The following is a 26,550-nucleotide window of genomic DNA, read 5'->3' as shown; positions in this document are numbered from 1 at the left end:
TACTCATACGTTCTAACAGCAATGTTTATATTTTAATACATAGGTACATTAAAGCAAGCAAATTTTTACGACTTGAAAATAAGACGCAAATTTCGCCTTGGGTCTTTCGGCCTATCGACGGACACCAAGTCAAAAGAAAGTCAAGAGAAACTCTGTCTCAGGCTTTCCTTGCTTGACTTACAATTAGTGCTGGGCATTCAGTCCCCACTTCCCGAGAAGGACGATTCGCAATTGCACATGCACGAACAGAAAAAGGGCTCCTAAAAGGAGCATCGCATGTGTTTCCATGCAAGAAGAACTCAATTGATGGGCATGACGAATGTTACAAGAGCTGGTTTGATCACTCACGTCTTGCAAACCTAACCGAAGGCTCTATTGTATTGGTAGATTATGGCATTTTTCCTAGCATTTAATCCGTCCAGAAAGTAGAATTTCGGGATCTCCTAAAAAAATAGGCATTATTTTGGGATATGACCTACTCCTTAGATGTTAACCTTTGTTCAATAAGCTATTTATTGAAGTTGGAAAATGAGAAAAAGTCATTGGAGGTCAAATCTTGTCCATACGGAAAGTTTTGTAACGATTGGAACATAAATTCCATCAGCGTGTCAAGGAAGTGGACATAGACATTACGCATAGAATTAATTTTCATGATGACATTGAAAAGCCAATTATCTGTCTGATATAACCATCGTTGTCTTATGCAACTATGCCTTTCATGGAATACTAGCCAGAGCCAAAAAATATTGCATAATATGGAAGGAATAGAAATTTTGTCGCATTCAGAAGTGGTGATAAATTTTATTATCCTTCACTTAATTGTTACTTTTTGCATTACAGATAATTCATTATTCAGCTTGTGCATATTGAATAAGTACATATATAAAATAACAAAAGACGAAAATAAATAACATATCATGTTTTATATTGCAGCAAAGGTATTTTAGTTTGCGCAAATTAATTTCTTAATTTACGCCGTCTTTCGAGTGTTCCAAACTACTTTTTGAATTACATCATTTTGGCCCTCTATTATGTGAGTTTGCATACGATATCAGGATGCCTTCCGGCGGAGCGGAAGCTTGGCAACACTGTTATCCATAAGGCCCGTACTGTCAACTAAGCGTGGAACGCCCTATAACTGCCGCCGATGGGGACTGATCCGTCAAAAGGTCCACTATCCTCTTCACAATCCTACGGCGCCCTTAACGGCAACGGTCACTGCCACATGTTCATCGAATCGCATAAACGGAGCTGCCATCGCCTGCATGCAAATGTCCAATTAGGGTGCATCCTGTTACTCGTCCCACGATCGACACGCAATGGACTGCTTATTGGTGACGTTACCCAATGCGTGGGACGTTTGCATGATTTAAGCGAGTGAGGTACCGAGCAATTCACGGCTCCCTTCGTTCCTATGTCAATTTGTCTCCCACCTCGATCTCGGCGAGATTGAGAGACTCAAACTTCTTTGACAGCTTGTGGTTGCAGTATTTTCATGCTTAAGTTGATTATTAGCTAAATTTTTGGAAATTGCGTCTGATTAAGATGAATACCTACTTTATTATATTTACAGTTAAAATTCGTCTTTACGCTGTACCTAAATGGGCTACGAGAATTTTTCATTTAATCGACATATTTTTATGCATATATCCACACTTTTTTATGATTTTACCCACAATATTGCAAAATATATGACAAAACGGTGAATATAGATCTATTCATTTAAATATGTCAAAATCCTTTCTTTCCTCTCCTACCCTGATGAAATATAATAAATGTTTTTTTAAATTCTATATTCTGTTGTGAGACGGAAAAAACACCGGCAGGATTCAGCTCTTCCCTTTTAGTAGACATGGATTTAATTCCATTTTTCCATTGATTGCCGTTTTTTACGTGAGATGACTGCGGTAACTTGATCGGACTAACGTGATCGGACGAGATGATCGTATTTCAGGCACAGGTTAAGGGATAACGACAGTTACATACTACGTCATTATATTTTGTTAACGACTCGGCCTTGTTAAAACCAGACGTGTTTCTTTCCGTCAAAACATTTTTTGGAGCATAGCAAAAATATCCTTCTTTATTTTACTACAGCCTTTAATTACCATTAAATATTTTCGCTGTCAGTTGAAAATGTAATATTTAATAATTTAAGAAAATAAATTGAGCAAAGAATAAAAAAATAATATCGCCTGAATAATATGGAATAATCTACCATGTATGTAATTAGAACTCCTTTTTAGAATTCATTAACCTCCTGGATTGGTTTCTGGTCTCATGACCAATCCTTTCTACCTTAGTTGCAATAAATTTCAATCCATCATTACACGATGTAGAATTAATTATGTACTTTGAAATGAAAAATATTCAGGAATAATTCGGGCAAAGCAATCGAATTCCTCATATAATTTTCACGTTATATTCATGCCACAATTGAAGGCGTCTATTCAGAATCAGTAGAACTCCGTCCAGGGAGATGCTGACTAAAACGACCTTTTCTGAATCTCTTGAAAGCTATCAAAGTCTTGACACATTACTCGCATAAAACTTGTGGTATCCCCTCCACTTTTTTTATATTTGAGATGATGTAAGACGTAGAAAAAAGTCTGCTCCTTTTCTCCTGAAAATTTATAGATGATTGCTAATATACTTAACGAGAAAATTGTCACAAAAAGTGACGTTCGGTAGCGAGGGATGAGTCATATTAGGGATGTGATTCCTAAAATTTCCTTCTTTCATATAGTTGAAATGGCCCCATTTGCAAGGCGTGCAAGCATTTTCTTACTTCCAGGGCAATGAATTTAATTTTCAGTTTTTTTAAAAATTGAATATTCATTTTGCCATTTTTGTAAGTTGAAACATGAAGATCACCGTTTCCATATGTTATGAGTTTCCTAGCCTGTTACTTTGATTTTATTAATTTCATAGGAGATTTTTATTCTGGAAGGTTTGTATCTAAATTTAAGGGAAACTTGACGATGTGCAGTGGGTTAATATCGAAAGAAGATTGGAAAAATAGCAAAAACAGTTTTTTTTTGTTGCCAGGAAGACGAAATTCCACATTGACATTCTGAAATAATTTTGCATAACATGCCGCATTACTTTTTCAAATTGGCCACACGTTAAAAAAATGTATGGAAAATGTATTTGGAAAATTTTCACAAAATACACAGTTTCTATTTATTTCTGAAAATGAGGTCGTGACGTGTTGAAAGCCATAAGCACAGTTATTTTTCCATTATAATTCCCGAAAGTTAAGCTAGCGTTTGCATTGAATAGGCTACGGAAACATTTCCCGCTTTTAAGAAGTTGCAATGTCAGTATTTCATAAACGATACTTATTTTTTATTTAAGCATCGTATAGAATTATTAGTTATCTTTAACGATATCTAAAATAAATCAAATACTTCTAACTACTCTTCTATCTTTTTAAGTGTATATCTGTTCAAGACGCTAACCGTGTTCTGTCCTGTAAGTGCCAATTTTCTTCATTTTATAGAATTTATTGTATAGAATTATTAGTTATCTTTAACGATATCTAAAATAAATCAAATACTTCTAACTACTCTTCTATCTTTTTAAGTGTATATCTGTTCAAGACGCTAACCGTTTTCTGGCCTGTAAGTGCCAGTTTTCTTCATTTTATAGAATTTGTGCTCTCTTTCTTGGAGCAAGTTCGTATCTAAATTTTATGGGAACGTGACGCGTGCGCCTTTGTTTTGAGGTCCACGAGGAAAAGTATTTTATCATACGCTAACCGTGTTCTGTCCTGTAAGTGCCAATTTTCTTCATTTTATAGAATTTATTGTATAGAATTATTAGTTATCTTTAACGATATGTAAAATAAATCAAATACTTCTAACTAAGATTGGAAAAATAGCAAAAACAGTTTTTTTTTGTTGCCAGGAAGACGAAATTCCACATTGACATTCTGAAATAATTTTGCATAACATGCCGCATTACTTTTTCAAATTGGCCACACGTTAAAAAAATGTATGGAAAATGTATTTGGAAAATTTTCACAAAGTACACAGTTTCTATTTATTTCTGAAAATGAGGTCGTGACGTGTTGAAAGCCATAAGCACAGTTATTTTTCCATTATAATTCCCGAAAGTTAAGCTAGCGTTTGCATTGAATAGGCTACGGAAACATTTCCCGCTTTTAAGAAGTTGCAATGTCAGTATTTCATAAACGATACTTATTTTTTATTTAAGCATCGTATAGAATTATTAGTTATCTTTAACGATATCTAAAATAAATCAAATACTTCTAACTACTCTTCTATCTTTTTAAGTGTATATCTGTTCAAGACGCTAACCGTGTTCTGTCCTGTAAGTGCCAATTTTCTTCATTTTATAGAATTTATTGTATAGAATTATTAGTTATCTTTAACGATATCTAAAATAAATCAAATACTTCTAACTACTCTTCTATCTTTTTAAGTGTATATCTGTTCAAGACGCTAACCGTTTTCTGGCCTGTAAGTGCCAGTTTTCTTCATTTTATAGAATTTGTGCTCTCTTTCTTGGAGCAAGTTCGTATCTAAATTTTATGGGAACGTGACGCGTGCGCCTTTGTTTTGAGGTCCACGAGGAAAAGTATTTTATCATACGAGATATAGCCGGTACAGGAAAAAACCCATATCTCCTTACTCTAAATGCCTCAGCGGTTCTTTTAATCGTCAGCAAGGTGTGAAAGGATTGCAGATAAAGGAAATTTGTGTTTTTTTTAATGAATGAAATACAACTGAAAGAATTGATCTGGAATGGACGGGCAGTTCGAGGCAGTTGAGTGTTAAGAATTTTATGATTAATAGCATTTCCATTTTAATTAATGTAATTTCCTGGTTGAGATTGGGTAACCAGCTGGGAAAGGTAACCGGTTATTTTTTCCAATACGATTGCTGCAAATTTGAATTGAATACGTTTTAAGACAAAGCAACGTTCATTTTTATCGATTCATCTTAAATTAGGACGTTTCCAAGTCGTGTATTCGATTATTATTTTTCTTTTTCGCAGGAAATGTTTTATTTTTAATCAACAAAATGGCATTATGTCCTCTGGCAGAGCATAATTACCACTTTGGATACATTGTAACACTAAAAAAAGTGTTGGGGGGGGGGGTACTTATTTCTTTATTTCTCCGTAAAAACAGGAATAAAATGGAATCCTACCTTTATATAGTATTAAATAGTGTATGAAAAATAACCTTGAAGCATTCTATTCGTACTTGACCTACATGACTGAGGAACGCGGATATAAACCAGCCACTTTTACCTTGCCAAGGTTGATAGTTGCATTACTTTTGAACTTGCTAAAAAGAATTTACATCCATTATCTTACGTGTCATATCCATTTCCTCTATGCGTGCGTTTTATAAATAATTTATTTTGTGTCTACAACAGCATGTCATATCCATTTCCTCTATGCGTGCGTTTTATAAATAATTTATTTTGTGTCTACAACAGCATTTTTGACTGGCGCCGTAAATGCCTGACCTATTGGTAATTTGTCCTGTCACAAGTCCCCAATGTAGGTTGATATATTCATCCGTCTCTCGTCTTCCGTCTCAGGGCTCAGAATGAATTCTCTCGGCTTGCTTTTGAAGGTGTTAGTGGATAACATCCGGAAAATTCAAATCGCCCTCCCGTGTTCCATTCATACCGTTACCTCTCACTGATGATTGAGGAAGGCGGATGATAGGGCTGTAGTGTCATTTTGGTCGGTTAACCGCTTTGGTGTTTTTTACATTCCTAATATTAAAATATTGTAGGCTTTCCGGTCGAATAATATTTGCAAAATACTCGCGGATTTGATTCAGGTAAGGCTGTTATAGACGATCCTTAGAACTCCCACGGTAATTCGAGATGGGCTCGTAATGGCACAGGATGACTTTGGCCTCAGACTCTCTGGTAACATCCCTTGTGTCTAAAATTTAATTACTTTTCCACAGGTAAAATACTGAGGCAAAAATTTCAAATTTAATGAAGGAACAGGTAAATGTTGGCAACTGTAATGTATCCTAACAATTCAAGACGGTGTAGATGTCCTGAACACGTAACACGTTGCAGAAAATAACCGTTGGAGTAGTAGTAATGTGTCATCTTAATGTGGCTTTCACAAATGCGTATGAATATCCTCGGGAAAACTTTCGCCCTTCAGAAACACATGATAAAGGGGAGGCGTGAGCAAAAGGAACGGAAGGTAAAGTTTGCGCATGACAGAATAAACAACGAAGGAAATTCGGGCTTTCGCTGTGGCTAGCGTGTTGGCTTCCAACCCCGTGGGCCCCCGCACAGTGGGCGGAAATCGGAAAAAGCCGGACAAAATTACAAAATGGCTTTTTTTGAGTTATAAACTTGAAGGGTCTCAGCTGGTATCTTTCTGGTAGGTCTTTTTGTATGAGTCCCAGGAAAACAACTCACTTTGTCGAGGTTTGAACGCTTTTAATAGAAGCATGGTCTTCGATCGTATCCAAAGATAACGAAATGAACTTCGATGAAACGTGCAAGTACATCGCATGAAAAACCTCCACTGTCTTCACCATAGACCATTTGAGAATCGGTGTCTTGAAGCAAAACATGAAAACGGTGAATGTTGAGCGTTAAAACACATACAGCTTCAATAACCTTACCGCGGCGCGGCTAATCCAACTCCCGACGCGCGGAGAAGAACCCTGCCGCGCGATCGAAAAATCAATGTAATTTCCGGCGACGCAAACTTATTTCAAAGAAAACTGAATAAAGACCTCAATAAATCTTCAAAAAATGCTCTCATTTAAGTTACTCTGCGCGACCTTGCCGAAAACCTATTTGAAACTCTACCTAAATGTAAAACTTCAACGAAAAACAGTATCCGCCATTTTGTTACTGCACGGTAAGAATTTATGGGCTGTATTCTTTAAGATTACGGAAAATTAAAGGAATAACACCATGCTAACAGATTATGTGGTTTTTTATTCGGCAAGAATCCACCCATAACTTCACCATTCACTTACTTTGGAAGATTTTCAGAGAAAATTGAAGACGGGCGTTTTTATGGAAATTTGCTCACGTTTGAGCCTCTGTATCTCAGTAACGGGTAAGATCTATGTCAAATGAAGTACATATCAATAAATTTCAAACATTTTTGAGTATACCTGCGAAGTTTCAAGTTTATAACTCAAAAAAAGCCATTTTGCAATTTTGTCCGGCTTTTTCCGATTTCCGCCCACTGTGCCCCGGTTCAAATCCCGGCTGAGGCAGAGATTTAATATGGGCTTCCCAAGCCCTGCTTGATTACTGTATGGAGGGTACTTAAGGTATAGCACTCCGTCTGTCGGATAGGACGTTTAGCCCTGCACCCCTTGGCGCTTTCTGTTGATAGCAGTCTAATGTCAACGGCAGGTTCATTTCTACTCTTCCTTTCGTTCTCTCCTCATAGGCGCAAATGACCTTGACAGTCGGTCTTCTGATGCTATACTATTGAAAACGTAGGATTTCGACGTAGAAATAGATTTTTAAGCCGTGTGGTCTCTTTCTTTAAAATTTTATTTATTTATATCTATTGCAGGTTGAGTTTGAAAATTAAGGACACCCATATTTCTTCAGTTTTCCGTTCCATTCCCAACTTCTCGAGCTATTTGTGGCGATAAATCGTCGGCCTCAAACATTTTATGTACATCCACTTACTATCCCGCAAGCCGTATCAATAACGCGTCGGACGTTGGTGTTGGTCTACCATCTGCTAAAAAATATGAATGAAATGCGCGCACGAAGTTCTGCCTAGCATTTATTCGAGTCCTTTATTATTCGGAGGAAAAATGAATTCCTATACCTATCCGTTCGGCAAAATACTATCTCTCCTAATAAATACTTCTTCCGAACCTCGAAATGTGATGGGATTCTAGTATGATGTCCTCCTCTTCGCTCTGAAAGACATCTATATTCAATTGCCCTTGCAGTCTAAGCCTAGCCTTTGATAAGTTGATGCTGTAGCCTTCGGAGATAAGTTAACGACGTCACGAACTCGAGCCGACCTCGTCCCCGCTTCTCAGCTATTGTTTTGGCCTTTAGCAAATGCCTCGCTCTCTTATGGTTCTCCCCCAGTGATATTATGAACTATAATTCTCATGACGTCACCAACCCGCGATAAAGACGGCGGGAATTTTGACGTAATTTTCTTTAGTGAACAAACGAACGGTTGAATTTAATTTACTGATAATGCTTTATTTTTTTAGTTTTGTTGAGCTTCACACTAGGTGAATGGGCTTATAAATGCCATCCATTACCATCGTTTCTGTGGCTTCACCTTCGTCAAATATCCTTACCTTTTTTAGAAATGAATATTTTTGTCATAACTCATCATTCTCTTCCATCCACTGAAATCTTTCCATCAATTGAGATTTCGTGTCTGAGTGAACAACCTCATTCTACTCGTCTCAATGCACTAAGGAGACCCCTAGAAATCAAGGGATAACGACCGCTCCGTTCCCCACTGCGGCGAATGGCTGAAGGTGTTTCAATTAAAGGCATATGACGTATTTCAAAGTTGGCTACGAAAATTGTACTTATTATCCTGACATTTCTAACCTTCCGCCTGCGGCAACCGGCTTTCAGACAATTGGCTCTTGCAGTTCCAAAATTGTCCACTGTGCAGTGCCGTTTGCATTCGGTAGAAACGTATGTTGGAGCACATACAATGAAGTAAACCATTTCATTGTGATGAAAGTGGTAATGCATAAGTAAATTGTGCTGGTTCATCAGCAACGCAAGAGAAGTCTTGGGTGAGATAGAAATTAAAAGGAAGAAGCTGAGAAACCCATGACTAACTCAAAAGATTGTGCAAATTACATTTCAATGGTAATACCTATTGGTTACAGAATTGGTAGATAAATCCCTAAAGGTATTTTAAGTGCCTGTTTTTAAACCCTAGGTAAAATTATTCTTAATTCAAAAGACCGTATCGATGTTATGCGGAAAAGTAGAGATTATTTGATTAAGTTTGATGTCTTTAACGCCGGGGAAAACGAAAAAAAAACTTCAAGACGAGAATTTATCACATGAAAATCGAGCTATTAAATAGGGCACCTCATCTACGTATACCTAACATTTAATAGAGACCGGCCATAAGTTTTACATATTTACTTATGAGGTTTAAAGCTAGATTAAAAAATAATTATAAATAGTGAAACGATGGCAACTGCCTGAAATTGTACTTTTAAATGATTCGACTGATTTTTTATGTTTTAAATGTAGATAACCACGTTTATATTTCTAATTGCAAGTCCTCAATAGGAAATTTGAAATATATTATGTTCAACTGATATTTTAACGATAGTGACTTGGCTGGTTTATAATTTTTCATAAAAGTTTCCCGTTCGCCTTTACTGAATGCATCCCCAGTTGTGCCCTACACCCGTGACTCAACCAAATCACCCTTCAAAGCATCTCCGTTACTGATATCCTCAGCTGTTATGTAAATTTTAAAATTTTGAATGTTTTGTACGATGGCATCCAACGATTATTTTATCTCCCATTTTAATAACAAACAATATATGAGACACGTGTTTCACCCCCCCTTCAATTTCGGGGCACTATAAAAGGTTACTTCTATGCTAAACTTGTTTGTCCTTTGGAAATGACATTAAAATTTTGGAGCCGGTTGGGTAGCGAAATCAAATTGGTAAATTTCTTCGTCCATTTTTTCAAGTGTGATTGACGTTAACCATGAGACGGCCGAATTCCTTCAAAAAGTTTCATTGTTGATGGCCCAAGACATAAAAAAAAGATATTAGGTTCTGCGAAGTCTTAGCAGCCTGAACAAAGTAAGTTCCTGCGATGGAAAGGTTCCATTGAGCAGAAAATGTCTTGGAATTAGGTCAATGAGAACGTTAATTTATGATTGAGAACCATTTCACCGAACATTTCCGACGAAAAATGAAGTGGATTTGAGGACGACGGATAGCAGTCCTTAAAATGGGTTTTGAGCTATACCTGGTGGAATTCCATTGTGTCATGGACGAAAAGCTAATCTACCTTTATTTCCAATATGGAGAGGTTTCACAAAGTAAAGCCTGAAGTCATCAGCTACCTTTTTATAACTAATTTTATTTTATTTTACAGCAAAGGATTATTAAATGAGCAAGGGTTTTCCTACATTTACCTCTTTATTGAGATAATTACAAGTGATGTTATCTGTGCACCAACGTATAAATTTATTTAGTACACCTCTTATTAACGTATAAAAATTGCAACACCTCATACTTTCCTTCCTATACATGCACAATACATTTCATTATTTGATATATGGAGGATGGTAACCTTAGAGATATACTTTTGTCTCTTGAGTTTTGTGGTTTTTTTTATCGTTGTAGCCAATCAAAAAGTATTCTACATCTAGTAGGCGCCACATGTTCTAATTATTAATTGTTTCTTCGGTGTTCACACGCACGCATTTTTAAGAAACCTCGGTATGTACTTATAAGAAAAGGCAAGCAATATTTTGTGATCCAAAAATGGAAATATTTAAAGAAGTTATAGATTTTAACATAAAGTAACAGTAAAGATAACTTGCACGGCTGGGTTGCGAATGATGGTTTAGGAAAACATGAAAAATCTACTCAAAATTTGATGCGGAACATTTCATATTTTACCCTAATTGAGTGTCAGAGGATGTGATGCAGGAGAGGAAAGCATGGTGCTCGTTGCAAATGTGAGGAAAGGTAATCGAATAGTGAGAACTACGACGGGGAGCATGATGGAGCGTCGTAAAATGTAATTGTATCTGCAGAGGCTATTTTCGGAGCAGTCCTTGGAGGTCGTAGTATTTTGCCTTAATCCTCAAGATTCTGGTATCATACCTTTCAAAAATCGTAGTACGTTTACTGCGAACAATTATTAAATTTAGTGATATCGTGGTTAACTGATAGAATGAAACATTCCTTCGCGAGCAAGTGGTGAAGAAAAAGGTGTGTCGCCTCTCTTATAAAAGGGCTAACTTAGATTTGAATGCCGTGAATTTTTCCATAAAATTTCTGGGGATATCTTTTGTCTACCCACAAATGCTTCGCTTTCCAAACTGCTTCTTTTAAATGAAAAACCTTTCAAAGTTGATTTTCATATCGATACTTATTTTAAGTACGAAAAAAATATTCTTGTATCATACCTTTCAACAACCATGGAAATTTCACCTTTTTACGACTCGTATTTCATAGTTTTTCTGCGAGTAATGATCGAATTCAGTCATATCACGAATAGATTAGATTTGAATATCGTAAAAATTTCCGTCAAATTTCTGGGAATATTTGTTGCCCACCCACAACGCTCATTAAACTGCTATACGTTTATCAAAAGCCTTAAAAAGTAAATTTTTGTTTGGCTACTAATTTATGTAAGAACAAAAGAAAATATCTGGTAAACCAATATGTTATCTTTCAATTGGAATTAATTCGTTTAAATTATAAACACTTTCAAGCTGAAGAGTAAGGAAGTGTTAAGGCCCAATCTTTGTTTCCCAGTCTTGATGGAGGGTGCTCAATCAATTTCTCTTTCCCATTTAAATTCATCATTAAAAGATTTCAACGTGAGGAAATTAGGCTATTTAAGCCATGTGTCTCACTACTGTTTCGTTCGGATACGATAAAGGTAGACATTTGCCTAGTGTGTGAATCAGTTTACATATGTTTACTGCTACCAGACGTGAATGAGTTGTAGCTTTTACAGCAATGAGAAATAGTAGCAAAAGAATCAATACCCGGCACTCAATGAACAGTTTCATTGCTATACACAAGTGATTATGAGGACCTTGCCCGTTGACTGATAAAAGGTTGTGTTACATAATTGATTTTTAACTTCACCCACCTACTTAGCAAGTCAAATTAAGCCAAAGCCAATCTAAGATTTCTTTCCTTATTAATAACGGGAATATTTAAAGAGTTTAATTCTATGGCTGTTACTTCAGGTTGATATTGATTAGTGAGCTTGATATATCTGTCTCAAAACGGTTTTAACCCAATTACATTTTCGAATGATGATTTACTTTTGTAGCCTACATTTCTATCGGCTTTCTAAAATGTATTTACAAGTTTATCTCAACACTTGCATTTGTATAACCGATCACTCTTATCAAGTCACGCATTACCCGTGGGTGACTTATCACTTCTTCTCGACCGATTGTATTTCGTTTTCGGCGAGTGATTGAGGAGAAAAAGTAATCTTTTCCAAGAAAAAAATCCTTTGTTATGAAAGATTATTGTGGTATAAAACACAAATGGGAAATAAATCATGCATAGTGGCGATTGGATTAAAAATTGGATTCCAGGCTTAATTCACCATTTCGAATGGCGGGTAAAGCATTAAAACATTTCCTTCTCAGAGGTTTAACTACTCTATTAGGTTATTAGACTATTAATAGTTTTATTTACTATCGTAGGTAAGAATAAAATCGTCCATAAACACAATTATGCATCCTTATCTGGCACTCCGAAAGAAAGTATGCGTGCCTCAGGGTTCTTGTTACTAACATGCTATCCCTATTGCAGAATCTTAAAACCAGATGAATGGGATACATTTAAATTAGATAATAAAGTCTATTAAGGACATTTTTTAAAACATGTAAACGGTAATCCTGCCATATGCGAACTAATGACAGTTTTTAATGCTGGGGATGAATATAAAAACTGCTCTCAGTTTTGGTGACGTATTGGATGGAAAATAGGTTTTGGTGACGCATAAGTCGTTGATGACGTGATGTGTCACTTTTAAATTTTCAGAGCAGCGTAAATTTTGAGCATGTAATCCATCACAAAATATATCGGTCGAGCGGAAGGTTTTCGTCCGCCTCATGCTTAGTACTGTATTTCCTGCTCTAAAAGACGCACCAGCCCGTAAAAATTTTCCATGATACATTTTATGACATTTACCAGAATCAGACAGAAAAGGATGAAAGAAATCATTATCAAAATTTTTCATTTATTTATTACTTTACTTAATATTAAAAATATTTTATCAGGTTAGGCCTCTGCCATTAATTGTCAACTTATGCTAAGTCGCATATTTCAATTGGCATTACTTATTCGTTTGCAGTAAAAACATTAAAATTACAAGGAAAAAACTCTTACATTAAATATTTGGAAATATATGTTAATTTTTTGAAGGTTTTACTGCCAGAGAAATGGTAGAATTCGTTTGATGTGTACTGGCTAGATATAGAGTTTTTATCCGTAATTTTGATGAAAGTAAGTAATATTCTCAAATAAGCAACTTTCGTTGGTCGAAGAAAAAGTTATACCCACGACGCATGAGACACTAGCTGATTGTAAGGTACTTTTACGGGCATAATAAGTGCTTCGATTGGGCCGGGTGTAACGGTATGTGTGGTTGCTTGACCCTACACTCCTTGGGCCATTGGCATTCGAGCGTTTATGAGGGATCGGGTTTTCAATCATATGTGTTGGCTAAAGTGTAAGCTTCCCAACCCTGTTTGATCCCTGCTCGAGTGTTGTGTGGAGGGCACTACTTGAAGTGCAGCACTCCGCCCCTCGGATGGGACCGTGGAAAAATAAAGTGTTCGGGTGGGCGTCATCGAATATCCCATTGGAGACTGATAAAGGAGTTGCTCTAACGGCGAAAGAGGGCGATTAGGACGATGTAGCGCAAAGTAGAACATCGGGCAGTGAACGAAGCGTCCTCTTTGAGAGGTGATGGAACGTAGAGGGAAGTTAGGTAGTTAGGTGGGAAGATAAAACATTAGAAATATAAAAAGAAGAAAAATAAAATTTTCGGGCTAATCACATATTAACTTCCTGTTCCTTCTCACTCATTGAGAATGGTGGGTCACCCCACCGAAGCGTCTGAAAAACATTTTGTTAGTGTCCCTTTTTCTGTGTGTCTATGTGTGTATAATTTAAGCCATTTTCTTATAGGCTGAGGAGATTAGGATAAGAAGGTGGTAGGGAGAGGGTGGGGAATGGGGGATGGGAAAGAGGAGAGGGCTGAAGATTAGTGGGCCCTGTTAAGACCAGGCGGGTTGAAAGCTTGGTGTAGCCATATGCATGATTGTTCCAAAGTTTTCAATTATAGCGGCGAGGCGGAGGGTGGGAGGGAGGTAAGTATTCCTATGTGGAAACAATCATCAAAATCTAAATTGTGGGAAAAGGCGTGGGTAGGGACAGGAAGCGAAGCAGATTGGGAAGAAGGATTGCAAGAAGCTCGATGGTTATTGTAGCAAGGGGGGCAGGAATTGCATAAAAGGATATAAATTACATTACTAGTTGTACAGGAGTGGGACGGAGCGGAAGGAAGCGGAAAAGCAAGGATTTGTTAGGAAGTGACTGGGTAATGAGGATCGCACACGTTTTGCACCGGGGTCGTTGGCAAGGGATAGGTGATACATATGTAAGTAAATGCCAAGAGGCCACAAAAAACTTAAACACAAATAAAAGAACATTTACACGTTAGGTTTCGAATTTTCAACCGTTTCGGTCTTCATTTAGAACGAGACAAGGAGGGACTGAGGAGGAGGACAGAGGATGACCAGAGGCTGAGGTGATTAGATTAAGAAGGTGGTAGGGAAGGGTGAGGAATAGGGGAGGGGAATTGGAGAGGGCTATAAAGATTATTGGGCCCTGTTAAGACCAGTCGGAATGAAAGCTAGTTGTAGCCATATGCATCATTGTTCCAAAGTTTTCAATTCTAGCGGTGAGATATATACACGTATCAAGTCACTAATGTAAAAACATAGACACAAAAAAAGAAGAAACACTCACAGAAAAAATAAAACTTGGAGCTTTCGAGATTGTGACCTCTTCCTCAACTAAGGTTAAAATGGCCTTAATTGTCTATTTTATTCTGGCATATAATTTATTTAAATTATATATATTTACGTTATATGATTACGTTAGTCGTGCATTTTAAAATAAGCTATGAATGAATGCCGTATCATGAATGCCTTAGGAAAATATCCTAATGCCCTGAAAATATTTCTCGGCTATCGCCTTCGTATTTACTCATTGATATTGGTTAATTTCTCCATCTATGAAAAACGGTTGTATCATCAACTAAAAAAATATTACACATTATAACTATGGACATTTGAGAATACGCGATCTTCTTCAGTACACTAGAAATTTCTTAAAACGCGCAGCATTCAATAGTTTTATTAAGTGTTCAGAAAATCGTGTTAATTGAAGTGTTTACCCTTCTCTAGGTCAAATCTTCGTTTACCTCCATGGAAGCGTTTGATGGATTTCTTTGGAATCGCGTAGTTCAAAGCGCCAAAGAGGCTGTGGAATACTCTCCGTTTACTCTTTTTCGGTGAGTTAGGGGAACGTGTGGAGTTCAGCACTCACGTAGAGTGATCGGGAAGTAAAGTCCGTAACTCGGAGAATGGAGCACTCTCCGTTGATGCTTCCTCTACGCTTGGTCATGCGTCTCCTTTTTATAAAAGGACGTTAAACTGTAGTCCTTATGGTAACCTTTATTTAGAGCAGTCTAATGCGGACGCCGGGTTTCCCTCCACCCTTCCCTCCCTACCCTATCCTCATGGTGCAAGTGACCTCAGCCGTCCGTCGTCTCTTCCAAATAGCATACCCTCAAATTTCACAAAGGAGGATCCTCGAGTGTGTCTCCAAATGTGTTCTCACCAGGGATAGCTAGTGAAACGAAACGAAAGTGAAAACCAGTTAAATTTAAACAGTATCGTTCCCGAGAGTGAAATGTAGGAACGACTAAATGGATTTAAACCCAGGGAGCTAGGTCGAGACGAAATCGGAGTCAAAACTACTTCGGGTCGAAATTAACCTAAAACTCGGGGACGAAACGTTACACGTATTCCTGAGGTACTCGCGACCATGTTGAATAATCATGTGATAAAAGTTTTCATACTAGACCCAGTTCATGTTAAGGATATCACCTCGCACGTTAAGTCAACTTGCATCGATGGAAAAAGCCTGCAAATGAGGTTTTCTTGCGCATCTGCACTAGATATTGATACTATTGAGTAACTACGTAATGCAATTGTGTGCATAAAGTATTCTTCTTAAGCTTACAAAGAGACAGTGTAGTCAAAACTTATTCACTTTTCAAAACAAACGTTGATTATTTACAATAATAACATATTACGGCGTTTTTGATGACCTTTATTATGGTAACCGATTTAGACTGGTTGTTGGAGCCCGTAGCTACCACACGGAGTGCCCACGTTCAATGCTTCCTGCAGGCGTGTTTATTCCACGTTTTTGTATATTTCTTTTGCAGAAACTTACGTTAAACTCCTAATTTTATCATTTTCAATCAGAATTATGTATTTGTGGGGGGAAAATATTTCATACGTGCACGGTACGTCGGTTTAATTATCCTTTTGATTTTAGCAGAAATAAAAAAAAATTATAGATAATTTTGTAAATTTTTATTTATCAAACTAGTTTGGTAATTGTTACCGAATTTTTCAATGTTTCATATGAGCCGAAAAGTTTGGTAAATTTCATCAGAATTTGATGATTTTAACTAAACTTTTTTTTCCGTGTGGACATTCGATTTTTAAGCTCAATGATTTAACCTCTCTGCACGCATGTCAAGCGTAATGGGTCGAAACTATTTCCTCGTATCTCCCTCCAATCAACTTCTGGGATCGAAACTTAACTATGAGCGGCTGAGTTTCAATTAATTTAGTTCCGTTACTGGGAGTCAAGTTTCGTCCCGGTTCGAAACTAAACTCCATGGTGATTTTAATTTCGTGCGGGAACGAAACTAAACCCAGGCCTCGTATTTTCGTTTCGCTCCGGGTTGAATCGAAACATTTTCTTATTGTTTCACTTACCATCCCTTGTTGTCTCCCACCGCGCATTTAAATTTGTTTAAAAAGTTGCCACTCGCGTCGCTGCCTGACAAAGTGATCCGAGTTTCACGGTGAAATATGGTAAAATTCAGGGTGTTTACCGTAACTTATGTACATTTTGACGTGATCCTTCAAATGCATAACTTTTCGGTGCTATTCCTCGCAATTGCTCACATTATAATGCAAAATATTGGAAACAAAGTAGATCCCATTGTTTTAAGTTTACAAAGGGACTAGCCACTGTGATAACCATAACGGTGTCGCCCGCAATGCTATGGAATTTTTAGCACATATATCGCATCGCACTCACCTCAGCGCCGTGGACATTTATGTAAACCGATTAAAATGCGGCCTAAGTGGCACAGAAATCATTCTTCTTTTGGATGCATTTAGTCCTTCTCTATGCCTATGCACAATGACCCATTGACCATACCATACCATGCCATCAAGCGCTTGCGTGTCTAAGTCCCCGCGTATCCATTATGGTTTGCCGAGCACGTGTCCACGGGTAGCAAACGCAAAAATTCGGGGGGAGGAGGTGTGAGTTTGGGGTTTGTGCCTAATGGAGGGGGGAGAGAAACGAAGGGGTGTGTCCGTCAGAAGGTGATATCGAGAGGGCGGTTGCCAAGGGCTCTCGGCCAAAACATATATCCCACCCTCTCGCCCCCCCTCCCACTCTCCTTCCCCTCATCCACACCTCTCCTTCCATTTCGTCTCCAGGGATAACGATCACCAGCATCTGGCCGGGGCGACTCGCCGGAGATGCCCGTAAGCGCTGGCTGTTGCGCTCTTTTACAAAATCTCGACCGCCGAGGAATTGGAGTCTTTAGAGAAAATGATCAATTTCCCTCATTGCAGATGCGCATTTCTTCATTCATTCTTTCACATTTTGTTTCGTTACTAGAGTTGACGTTCTAGTATTTGCAAAAGCAATGTTTTCGTTTATGTCGGTTGGTTCTTTTATGGGAACCTATTTCTTGGCTTTTTACTTTTTTATCGACAGAGTTTTTAGAGTTTTTTCGATTATTTTTCACTTTTATGTCTTTAACAGGTTAACTGCCGAGGTTTTTTTTTAAATATGTCCCCTTAGGCCAAGTTAATATTTAAATGTGTTTATTGTGACTAATAGAGTTGAGCAATATTAAATTGCACATAACATTAATTTTTTCATTATAATGATAAATTTAATTAGCGGACACCGGTGTCCGCCACGGCGTCGGAGTCACGACCACCAACTTATGCACTCGCGGATATCTACAAATTTACGAAAATATGGCAATAACTTCATTTGTAGTGCAGTAAAACTTTGCTAATGAAAAAATAAATTGCACGTAACATTATTTTTTCTATCTAATGATAAATTTAATTAGCGGACACCGGTGTCCGCCACGGTCTCAGCGGTACGACCACCAACTTATGCGCTGGCGGATACCTATAAATTTACGAAAATACGGCAATTACTTCATTTGTAGTGCAGTAAAATATTCGTAGTGATAAATAACACCTACATTCATTTTATATTCAGTATTACACTTCTTAGTAGCAGTTTTCTCTCCAGTCCGCCCCCCCTCCGCGGACACAGCTGTCCTCCGCGGAGCTAACTTTGTCTCCTTCCCTAGCGTATACTCAAGTCCGTTCCTGCCAGTAGGCGCTGCACAGACAGTCAGACACTAAACAACAAGTTATACCAGGAGACCCTCCTTCCTTCTACATGTAGTGCTATTATGTTTATGACGGAGAACTCTTTTATTCGACTAATGTAAAACATTGTGTGGAACTTCATATCACATCATCAACACAATGTATCCCTTTCTACTTGTTGAAGGAATACGTAGCATTATATATAGGGCGCTTTTATGTCTTGAGACGACAGAACGTTTCGAAAGATCAGTGCTGTCACAGTGACATGAAAAGAGGCTACATTTTCTTCTATAATACGATTAGTAGAAGAAATGTGAAGAGTGCTCGGTGCCACTTTGTGCGTCCTGCGCTGAATTCTACTTTGGTGCGTCATCGTCCTTTTGGTAAGTTTGGTTTACATATTTAGTTGCATTTTTCTACTTTTTGGTTCACTGAATATTTTCATAATCTTTTTCATTATATAAGAAATGTTGAACCAAAATCTACTTTTATCATTAGTGATTCCACATGGATAAATTCACCCCGCGGACCAGATTCATTGTTGAAGCGGCTAAGAGGAAATACTTAGAAGAGTCATCTGATTCTGAAAGTGTAACGGGAAATGATGAATATATCCCTTCCAGTGATGAGGACATCAGAGTGAACTCTTCAAGCGACGATTCCTTGCAGGATGGACAATTGCTACGAGGGGCAACCTCCGATACAACCGACGGAGAGCTAAGTGAGAGTGAAAATGTGCAGCTAAATAGACCGGTGCCCTCATCACCAAATGCGTCATCTGACTTTTGGACTGAACCAGTGAAAAATCATCCGAATTTTCAGTTTACGGCGCAGAGTGGATTGAGTGCTGTAGTTGCAGATATGAGTAATCCTTCCCCTTTTGGAATATTTTCTAACATTATAGACAATGAAATTCTCGAAATGATAGTGGAACAAACTAATATTTATGCCAATCAAGTGAAAGGTCTGACTACTTCTAGAAAATCTCGTGTGGTAGATTGGAAACCGACAACTCTTCACGAGATCAAAAAGCTCTTTGGGATTCTGATTTATATGGGTGTGGTAAAAATGCCAAAACTTTCTGACTACTGGAGTAAAAACTTCATATATCGTAATGATGTAGCTCCTTCTCACATGAGCAGAAATCGTTTTGAACTCTTGTTACGGATGTTGCACTTCTCCAATAATGAAGAAAATTCAAACAAAGACCGTTTGCATAAAATTCAACCACTCTTGGATAAAATCATTTGTAATTATCAGGAATTATATACACCTGGGGAAATTTTATGCGTTGACGAATCAATTATTCCATTTCAAGGCAGGTTAGCATTAAAACAGTACATTCCTCAAAAAAGGCATAAGTACGGTGTCAAAATTTTTAAATTGTGCTCTGGTAAGGGCTATGTATGGAATATGAAAATTTATGCAGGACGTGAGCGCGATGCCAGGCGATCTGTTCCAACAGCTGTAGTTATGCAGCTCTCCGAGAAGTTACTAGATGCTGGCAGAACGATTGTTACAGACAATTATTACACGAGCTTAGAGTTGGCCAATTCACTTCTTGATCGTAGGACACATTTACTAGGTACCCTACGTAAAAATCGGAGGGGAATACCCAAAGATGTAACGGCCAAAAAACTTAAGAAAGGGGAAATAGTAGTCAAAGAAAATCAAAGAGGTGTGTCAATAATGAAGTGGAAAGATAAACGCGATGTTTTGCTATTGTCAACATGCCACTCAAACGAGATGGAGGAAGTGGAAAAATATAGGTCAAGGGTTTTGAAACCAGTAGCTATCCTGAAGTATAATGAGGGGAAATCATCCATAGACCTTTCTGATCAACTTTCCTCTTATTCAACGCCATTGCGTCGGTCTTTGAAATGGTACAGAAAAGTAGCGTTAGAACTATTATTAGGGACTTCTGTGGTGAATGCTTATTTCATTTTCAACCAAATTTGTGGCAGTAAGATGCAGATAGTAAAATTCAGGGAAAACCTTATCGGATCGCTTTTGGGAAATGAGTCACAGGGCGATAGATCTCCGACCAGTCTTACATTGCCACAAACATCACGGAAAAGAATGGCTACTCATTCATTCAAAAAGGAGGAAGGAGGTGCGCGAATCAATCGGAAATATTGCCGAGGATGCTACGAAAAGAAACAACTTGGGGAAATTGAAAAAAAAGTGAAAAAAGTCACTACCTACTGTGATGACTGCCCTAAAAAGCCACGGTTCTGTTTGGATTGCTTTCATAAACATCATCTGTAAAAATATGAATAATTGTCCATTATTGCAATAAAAAGTGATTATTTGAAAAGGATATATATTATTTATTTCACCTTTCTGATATTTCAGGAGCAAGGGAAAGTAAGAATAAATGTCGGTGAGAGGAGGGCTCTAAAGACCTACAAAATTACTGCGGTAAAGTTAATTTGAATTATAAGGTAAAGCTGGGAAAGATTTTGTTATCCTTCTCTTCAATTTCTTTTTATAGATGTGTTTACCAGTTGAAACTATCTGAAGGATGCAAAACACTGAGTAGAAAATATAATTCGTCTCCTAAAGAAGATATATATTCTTTCTCAATTAAATCTGAAAGCATACTATAGTATGCTTTCAGATTTAATGTATATATAGCAGCCCTGGATTACGAACAAAGAGTAAGTACTCCCTGCTCATACAACATCGTAGTTTATGAAACATTTAACACGGAAAAAGCGTCTCCGGAGGTCTACTTCGAGGGATAACGGCTTCCAATGTGCCAACCGGTATAAAAAAATACGTAAGTAACATTCAAGACAGCAAAAAAATTTTTATAAACAATTAGCAAAAACCAAAGGAGTGACAGTTTAGCTGAGGCCGTTGCGGAAAAGATATCTATGCAAAAGTACGTAAATGGCGGTCACCCGGCGCACGAAGACGAACTTTTTTCCGCGGACACCGGTGACCGCCACGGCGGGAGAAGAAGATACCACAGCGGACACCGGTGTCCGCCACGGCAGTCAACCTGTTAACATTTATGGGATTTGCCATCTTTATTTCCTCCTTATCAATAGGAAGTTGTTTATTTTTTTCTTAGGTGTATTTAATGTTTATGGGATTTTCTTTTGTTTTGTTTCTTCAATAGCAATACGAATTTATTGTATTTATGTGTGTGGCACTTACTCCGTTACGACTTTTCCAAATTACCTTAATGAATTTTCCCCCCTTGTATTTTGGTAGCGATATCGAAGGCTCACCTTTGTGTTGATATTTTTGAGTGATTTTAGCCTTGCCAGGTCAATTGAAGGTGTTAATAGTGTAATGGGGGCGAAAAAATTCATCTAGATTTTCCTGGATCTGCAAAACTCGCTCGTGGAATATCATATTAATTTAGGTGGTATTACTTTATACACGTTTGATGTAGGTTTAGCGTTCTTAAAATGCGACTGAATCAAATATGTGACGCTAGCTTTGGAAAACAATTATGTCAAATAGTAGTTTCCTCATTTATAATCAGATTATACACACAGTGCACAGTCTATTGCCTCAAGGAAACGTTAAGAATTACAGTAATTAAAAGGGAAAATCCTTTGGGCTTAATGTATTATCAATGCTTCAATTACTTGCGTAATACAAAGAGGTAAGATATTTATAAAATATTAACCATTTTTAGTAATCGTAGTGTTGTTAAAATATTCCTTTTTACACAGAAATAATTTTTCAAGTTTATGTATTACCTTATAGTCAGCATAGCATATGGGAGAGGTGGGCCTGTAAAAAATATTGATTTTAAAGGTATTTTTCATCTAAATTTCACTTATTACTTAATAAATATTGATAACGTTGTCTATGATTGTAATGAACAACAAAAGATAATATAACAATCTAAGAAAATGGAGATACTTAAAAAAGTGGGGCCATTAATGCTTTTGTGCAAATTAGTCAAACAGTGCAGTGGGGCCATATCTTCTGGACTTACCATATGTAAAGACAACGCAAAATTAAAAACTTAAAACATCTAGAAAGTAATCATCATTATTGTTTATGACCAACTAAATTGTTTTGAAACCATGCATTTATTTTCTGGCTCTCAGGCTTTTTAACATTATTCTTACTACTGAGACTACATGTAGATGCTGGAGGACTTTATGGTCGATTATAAACTGGATTTGACCAATCGATTGCATTCATTTAATTGAAGAAGCCATTCAACGCTCCACCAATTTTGACCATTTAAGTACGAATAAGGAAAAGTTTTTTTTGACCATTTCAATTTGTGAACGCGTTCATGGTGTAAACCTCAACTTAAAATCCGGGGTTTACGTTAGGCAATTGTTTGAAGAGGCGCTTGAGAGGCCAGAAAGAGTCAGTTTTAGGTTTATTTAGTCCAGACCATTTCAAAGCCGAAGTTTCATTCTTCTCAGGGCTGTTTGCGCAGCACTTTGTAACCTTTTCTTTCCCCATGAATACCCGACAATGCTGAAATCGAAAGTGAGTGCCTCGTTCGTTTGCATATGGTCCTTGCTAACGGCAATGAGCGTGTGCCCTAGGTGATTATTTCCATTCGTTGAACAAAAAATATGACTCCTGAAGCATCAATAATGATTTTTTCCTCCAGTAATATGTTAACAGCAAATGCAGGAAACGTTAAGTGAGCAAGTGACCCTTTAGAAAATAGGATCATTTGGTAACATTATTTTTTGATGTTAACATTATAGATTCGCAATAATGCCGTAAGTACCGATGATAATGGCTCTCTCCATTGATTTGGAGCGAATTCAAAGGTTTGTTCATGTGTAATGACGTAGGTACCGCTGGTAATGGCTCTGTCCATTAATTTGGAGCGAATTTGAGGGGTTGACGCTTCTGCAACCGTCTATTTGGCGAGCTATTTTATCTCATTATTTCACTACATTCACAACTATTGGTTTAGCTGGGACCTGTTTTGAGTGAAAGCTCGGCAATTAAAAGTGTGAACGTGTTTTGCTGCCTGCGGGATGACGTAAAATATTTTCTCCATTGTTTTGTTAGCAGCATCCAACATATATTCACGATTTGATCAGAATCATATTTTTGCTTCACGATCGATTGCACTTCATACGCATTCTACTGCAAATTAATTTTTTTCGCTTATCCCCATTGTTTTTCAGAATTTATGTTCGCTTCCCATATAGTGAATACGTCATTGGAAAACAGCTGAATTACGGCATCAAGAAACTTCTTCGCAGCGTGGTGATTTCCATCACAATGGTTTTTACGCGCGTATCATAAGCTTAAAGTTATAAGTAATTTTTTCCTTTTTGCCACCAACAAAAATGAGCGATGTTTACAAATAGATTATGAAATGAGGTTGCACAATTCTCAAAAATTAAGCTTTACACTTATTTGTTTGTTTAGTGTGAAGTAGGTTCGCTATAATCTCAAATGGTAGGTACTAGTTCTGCGTATTAGCTTGGTGGTGAAATCAAGAATTATTTTCTGGTACTTTGGTCTGTAACCGTACTATTTCCAAATTGTTGCATCTTATTGTTTCATGTCGTTCACTTATATTTTTCATCCCACCGAAATTTGCACGTATATCATGAGATAAATACAATGAGTACCGTCATTCTTGTGGTTGCAAGATTTTTGCGATATTACCGGTAGTCTTTTGTCTCATGCGTTTATGCTGGGTAGAAGTGAAGGGAATGGTATATACATTTTATATGAGGTTCAGCTTATTCTAGGATATCCGTCAAATTTTTTAATGCATGAGATACTTCGAATATTGTTTCGATTATAAATATGTATGTTTATAATTGAACCGTCAAGATTTTGAGGTTAGTCATGACATTCAGTCAAACTGAATACTCATCAAGTTTAATCTCACGCAATAACCTGGAAAATCTTTGAAAATTTCTTGCATCCATGGGGAAATGAAGCTCAAAGTAGGAGAAGTTTAAGCAAAGAATTTTCCTGAAAAGTATGTAATTAATACTAATTTTTATCGCTCTATCTTATTTTACACGATATTGAGAGCCAATTACAATATGAAACCTTGCGTGATCCCTGAGGCAATTGCCTTTTTCCTTGAGTATCAGTACTAGAGCCGACGTTAGGTACCTAATTTTACTGTTACTACGGTAAATAATTATAATAAATACGTACCCCTTCATCATACTACCACATTTTACTTGCCTCAGTTACTCAGATACTCCACCAGTGCACGAAAATTCACGATGTTTCTTCCTAGTATTTCGTGTGGCATAATTTACGGATTGATATTGGAGTGCTTTGTAATTTAATTCATGGTCCATCGAAAAGGAGAAAACCGATAATAACGGGAAATAATGGGCGGTGTTAGGAACGTTAGTTCTTGGGACAGTGACAGCGCTGCGGAAGTTTGAAATAACAGGAAATGGAGGAAACGAATATGGATGAGTTATACTTCGGCGAGGTAAGGTATAACGACACCGTAGACTAATGGGAAGATAGAGCTGCCTTCCTTGCTGGAAATTGAGCATAGTGCACCGGGAAATAGTGCTATAGCTGGGATACTATGTCCATAATGAGAGCTTTAATCCAAAGTTACCGGGTGAATGACCTCGAATCACATTAAGGAAATAGAGGGGATATGAAGCGGATGGTGTGACTGTTTGACAAATGATTTTCTAAATTTTGGAAATGAAAGAAAACAGGGATTAATTTTATCGAGTAAAAAACTGAAAAATGATGCAAATTTTGAGAGAGTAGCACAACACTAGAAATACACCATGCAGCTGTAGGCGTTTGGGATACTGGGAAATATGTAGAAAGGATCATACCATATTTGGAAAGAGTGAAGAAACTACTGCCTGTGTTCCTCATTTCATAAAATCTAATGTTAAAGAAATAAATCAAAAGAAATTCGAATACTAGAAAATGATTATTCAAAAACGTTGGCGAGGTTTAAGTAAGGTAGGAATGAATCAGATGAAGTGTATATCATGGAATCCTTATGAAAAAATATAAAAGAGGCCTCATGAATACCAGGGAGTTCGTAATGAAAAGGCTAATACGTGGAACCAAGAATGAAGTTTGAGCGTCATATTAATTTTGGTGGGTTCTTTGATTCAGGATAAGCTAATATGGAGTGTGATAGATTAAGCTCTGATGAAAGCACTTAAATGATTGATAAATTATACCACGTCTGGGGCCGTTGAAATGTTTTGTAACAGAAGTTGGATTAAATTGTGTGACAGTTGCCATTATGAATACAAGGGTGTAAAGTTGACTGATGAGATTTAGGATTAGAATAAAAAATTCTTGTTAATTAGTTGCGTTTTTAATCCCCTTCTCATTTCTTTACTTATCTAAATCATCAGTAAGCATTACAGATACAAATGAATACGTTTAAGCACAAATAAGTTTTAGTTTTAATTTTCATTAATGGAGTGAGTGCAACAATTCAAGTAATTTGTTCACCCCATGAAAAATAGTTGGGCTCATGCTTTGTGTCGTTCTATTTATTAGTTTGACTAAATTGGGTCACCTTTTCAACTCACGCTTAGCGTCATATGTGTAGCCAGTTCCACACACCACCATATCCTTCTCTCTCAGGGAGACTTTTGCTGCGTAATCCTTCAGAAGATTCGTGTTTGTGTGTGCCATGCATGCATGTATTCCTCGTCCGGTTGCGTCGAATGTCCGCGCTGCCGAGATACGTCACTTCACCTTCCCTTCCGCCCCGCTGAACACCCATAGTCCTATGGCTCTTTTAGAAGGAGGAAAACCAACCCCCTCCACACGTATACCTACTCCCTCGCTTCAATTTGTCGCTCAACCGCTTTGCACGGGTCCATTCCCTTCCATACATGACACCCCCCTCCTCTCACCTCGCTCTCTTGCTGAGCAGTGCCCTCCTGACTTACCAGGTTCAGCGGAATTCCGTTGAAGCCCACCATATACACCGTGACGCTCGATTCTGCCTCAAAGACCCATCGCATGTCACGAGTACTTGGCACTATAGCCTTATCCGTTAAAAGCCATAGTTTCCCCTTTAATCATTACTGAGACGATTAAGTTTTCGGCTAAGAGAATTGATGAATGCCGAGTCACGTGTGCGTGAAAGTCGGTTGAAAATATTAGCAG

General features: G+C 37.5%; 2 protein-coding genes across 2 annotated transcripts in view; both read left to right on the top strand.

The window, feature by feature from the left end:
• Positions 1–26,550, top strand: part of LOC124174222 (pineal opsin-like) — a 381,380-nt gene that overhangs the window by 18,154 nt on the left and 336,676 nt on the right. The gene's annotated exons all lie outside the window — the stretch shown is intronic.
• LOC124153679 (piggyBac transposable element-derived protein 3-like) lies at positions 18,489–21,224 on the top strand. The gene is made up of 2 exons (XM_046526987.1): positions 18,489–18,842; positions 18,958–21,224. Exon 2 carries the CDS (start codon positions 18,967–18,969, stop codon positions 20,725–20,727), a length of 1,761 nt encoding a protein of 586 aa, XP_046382943.1. The 5' UTR covers positions 18,489–18,842; positions 18,958–18,966; the 3' UTR covers positions 20,728–21,224.

This window comes from Ischnura elegans, chromosome 2, assembly GCF_921293095.1.
Source record: "Ischnura elegans chromosome 2, ioIscEleg1.1, whole genome shotgun sequence".
Lineage (NCBI taxonomy): Eukaryota > Metazoa > Arthropoda > Insecta > Odonata > Coenagrionidae > Ischnura > Ischnura elegans.
This window is presented reverse-complemented; position numbering and strand designations above follow the sequence as displayed.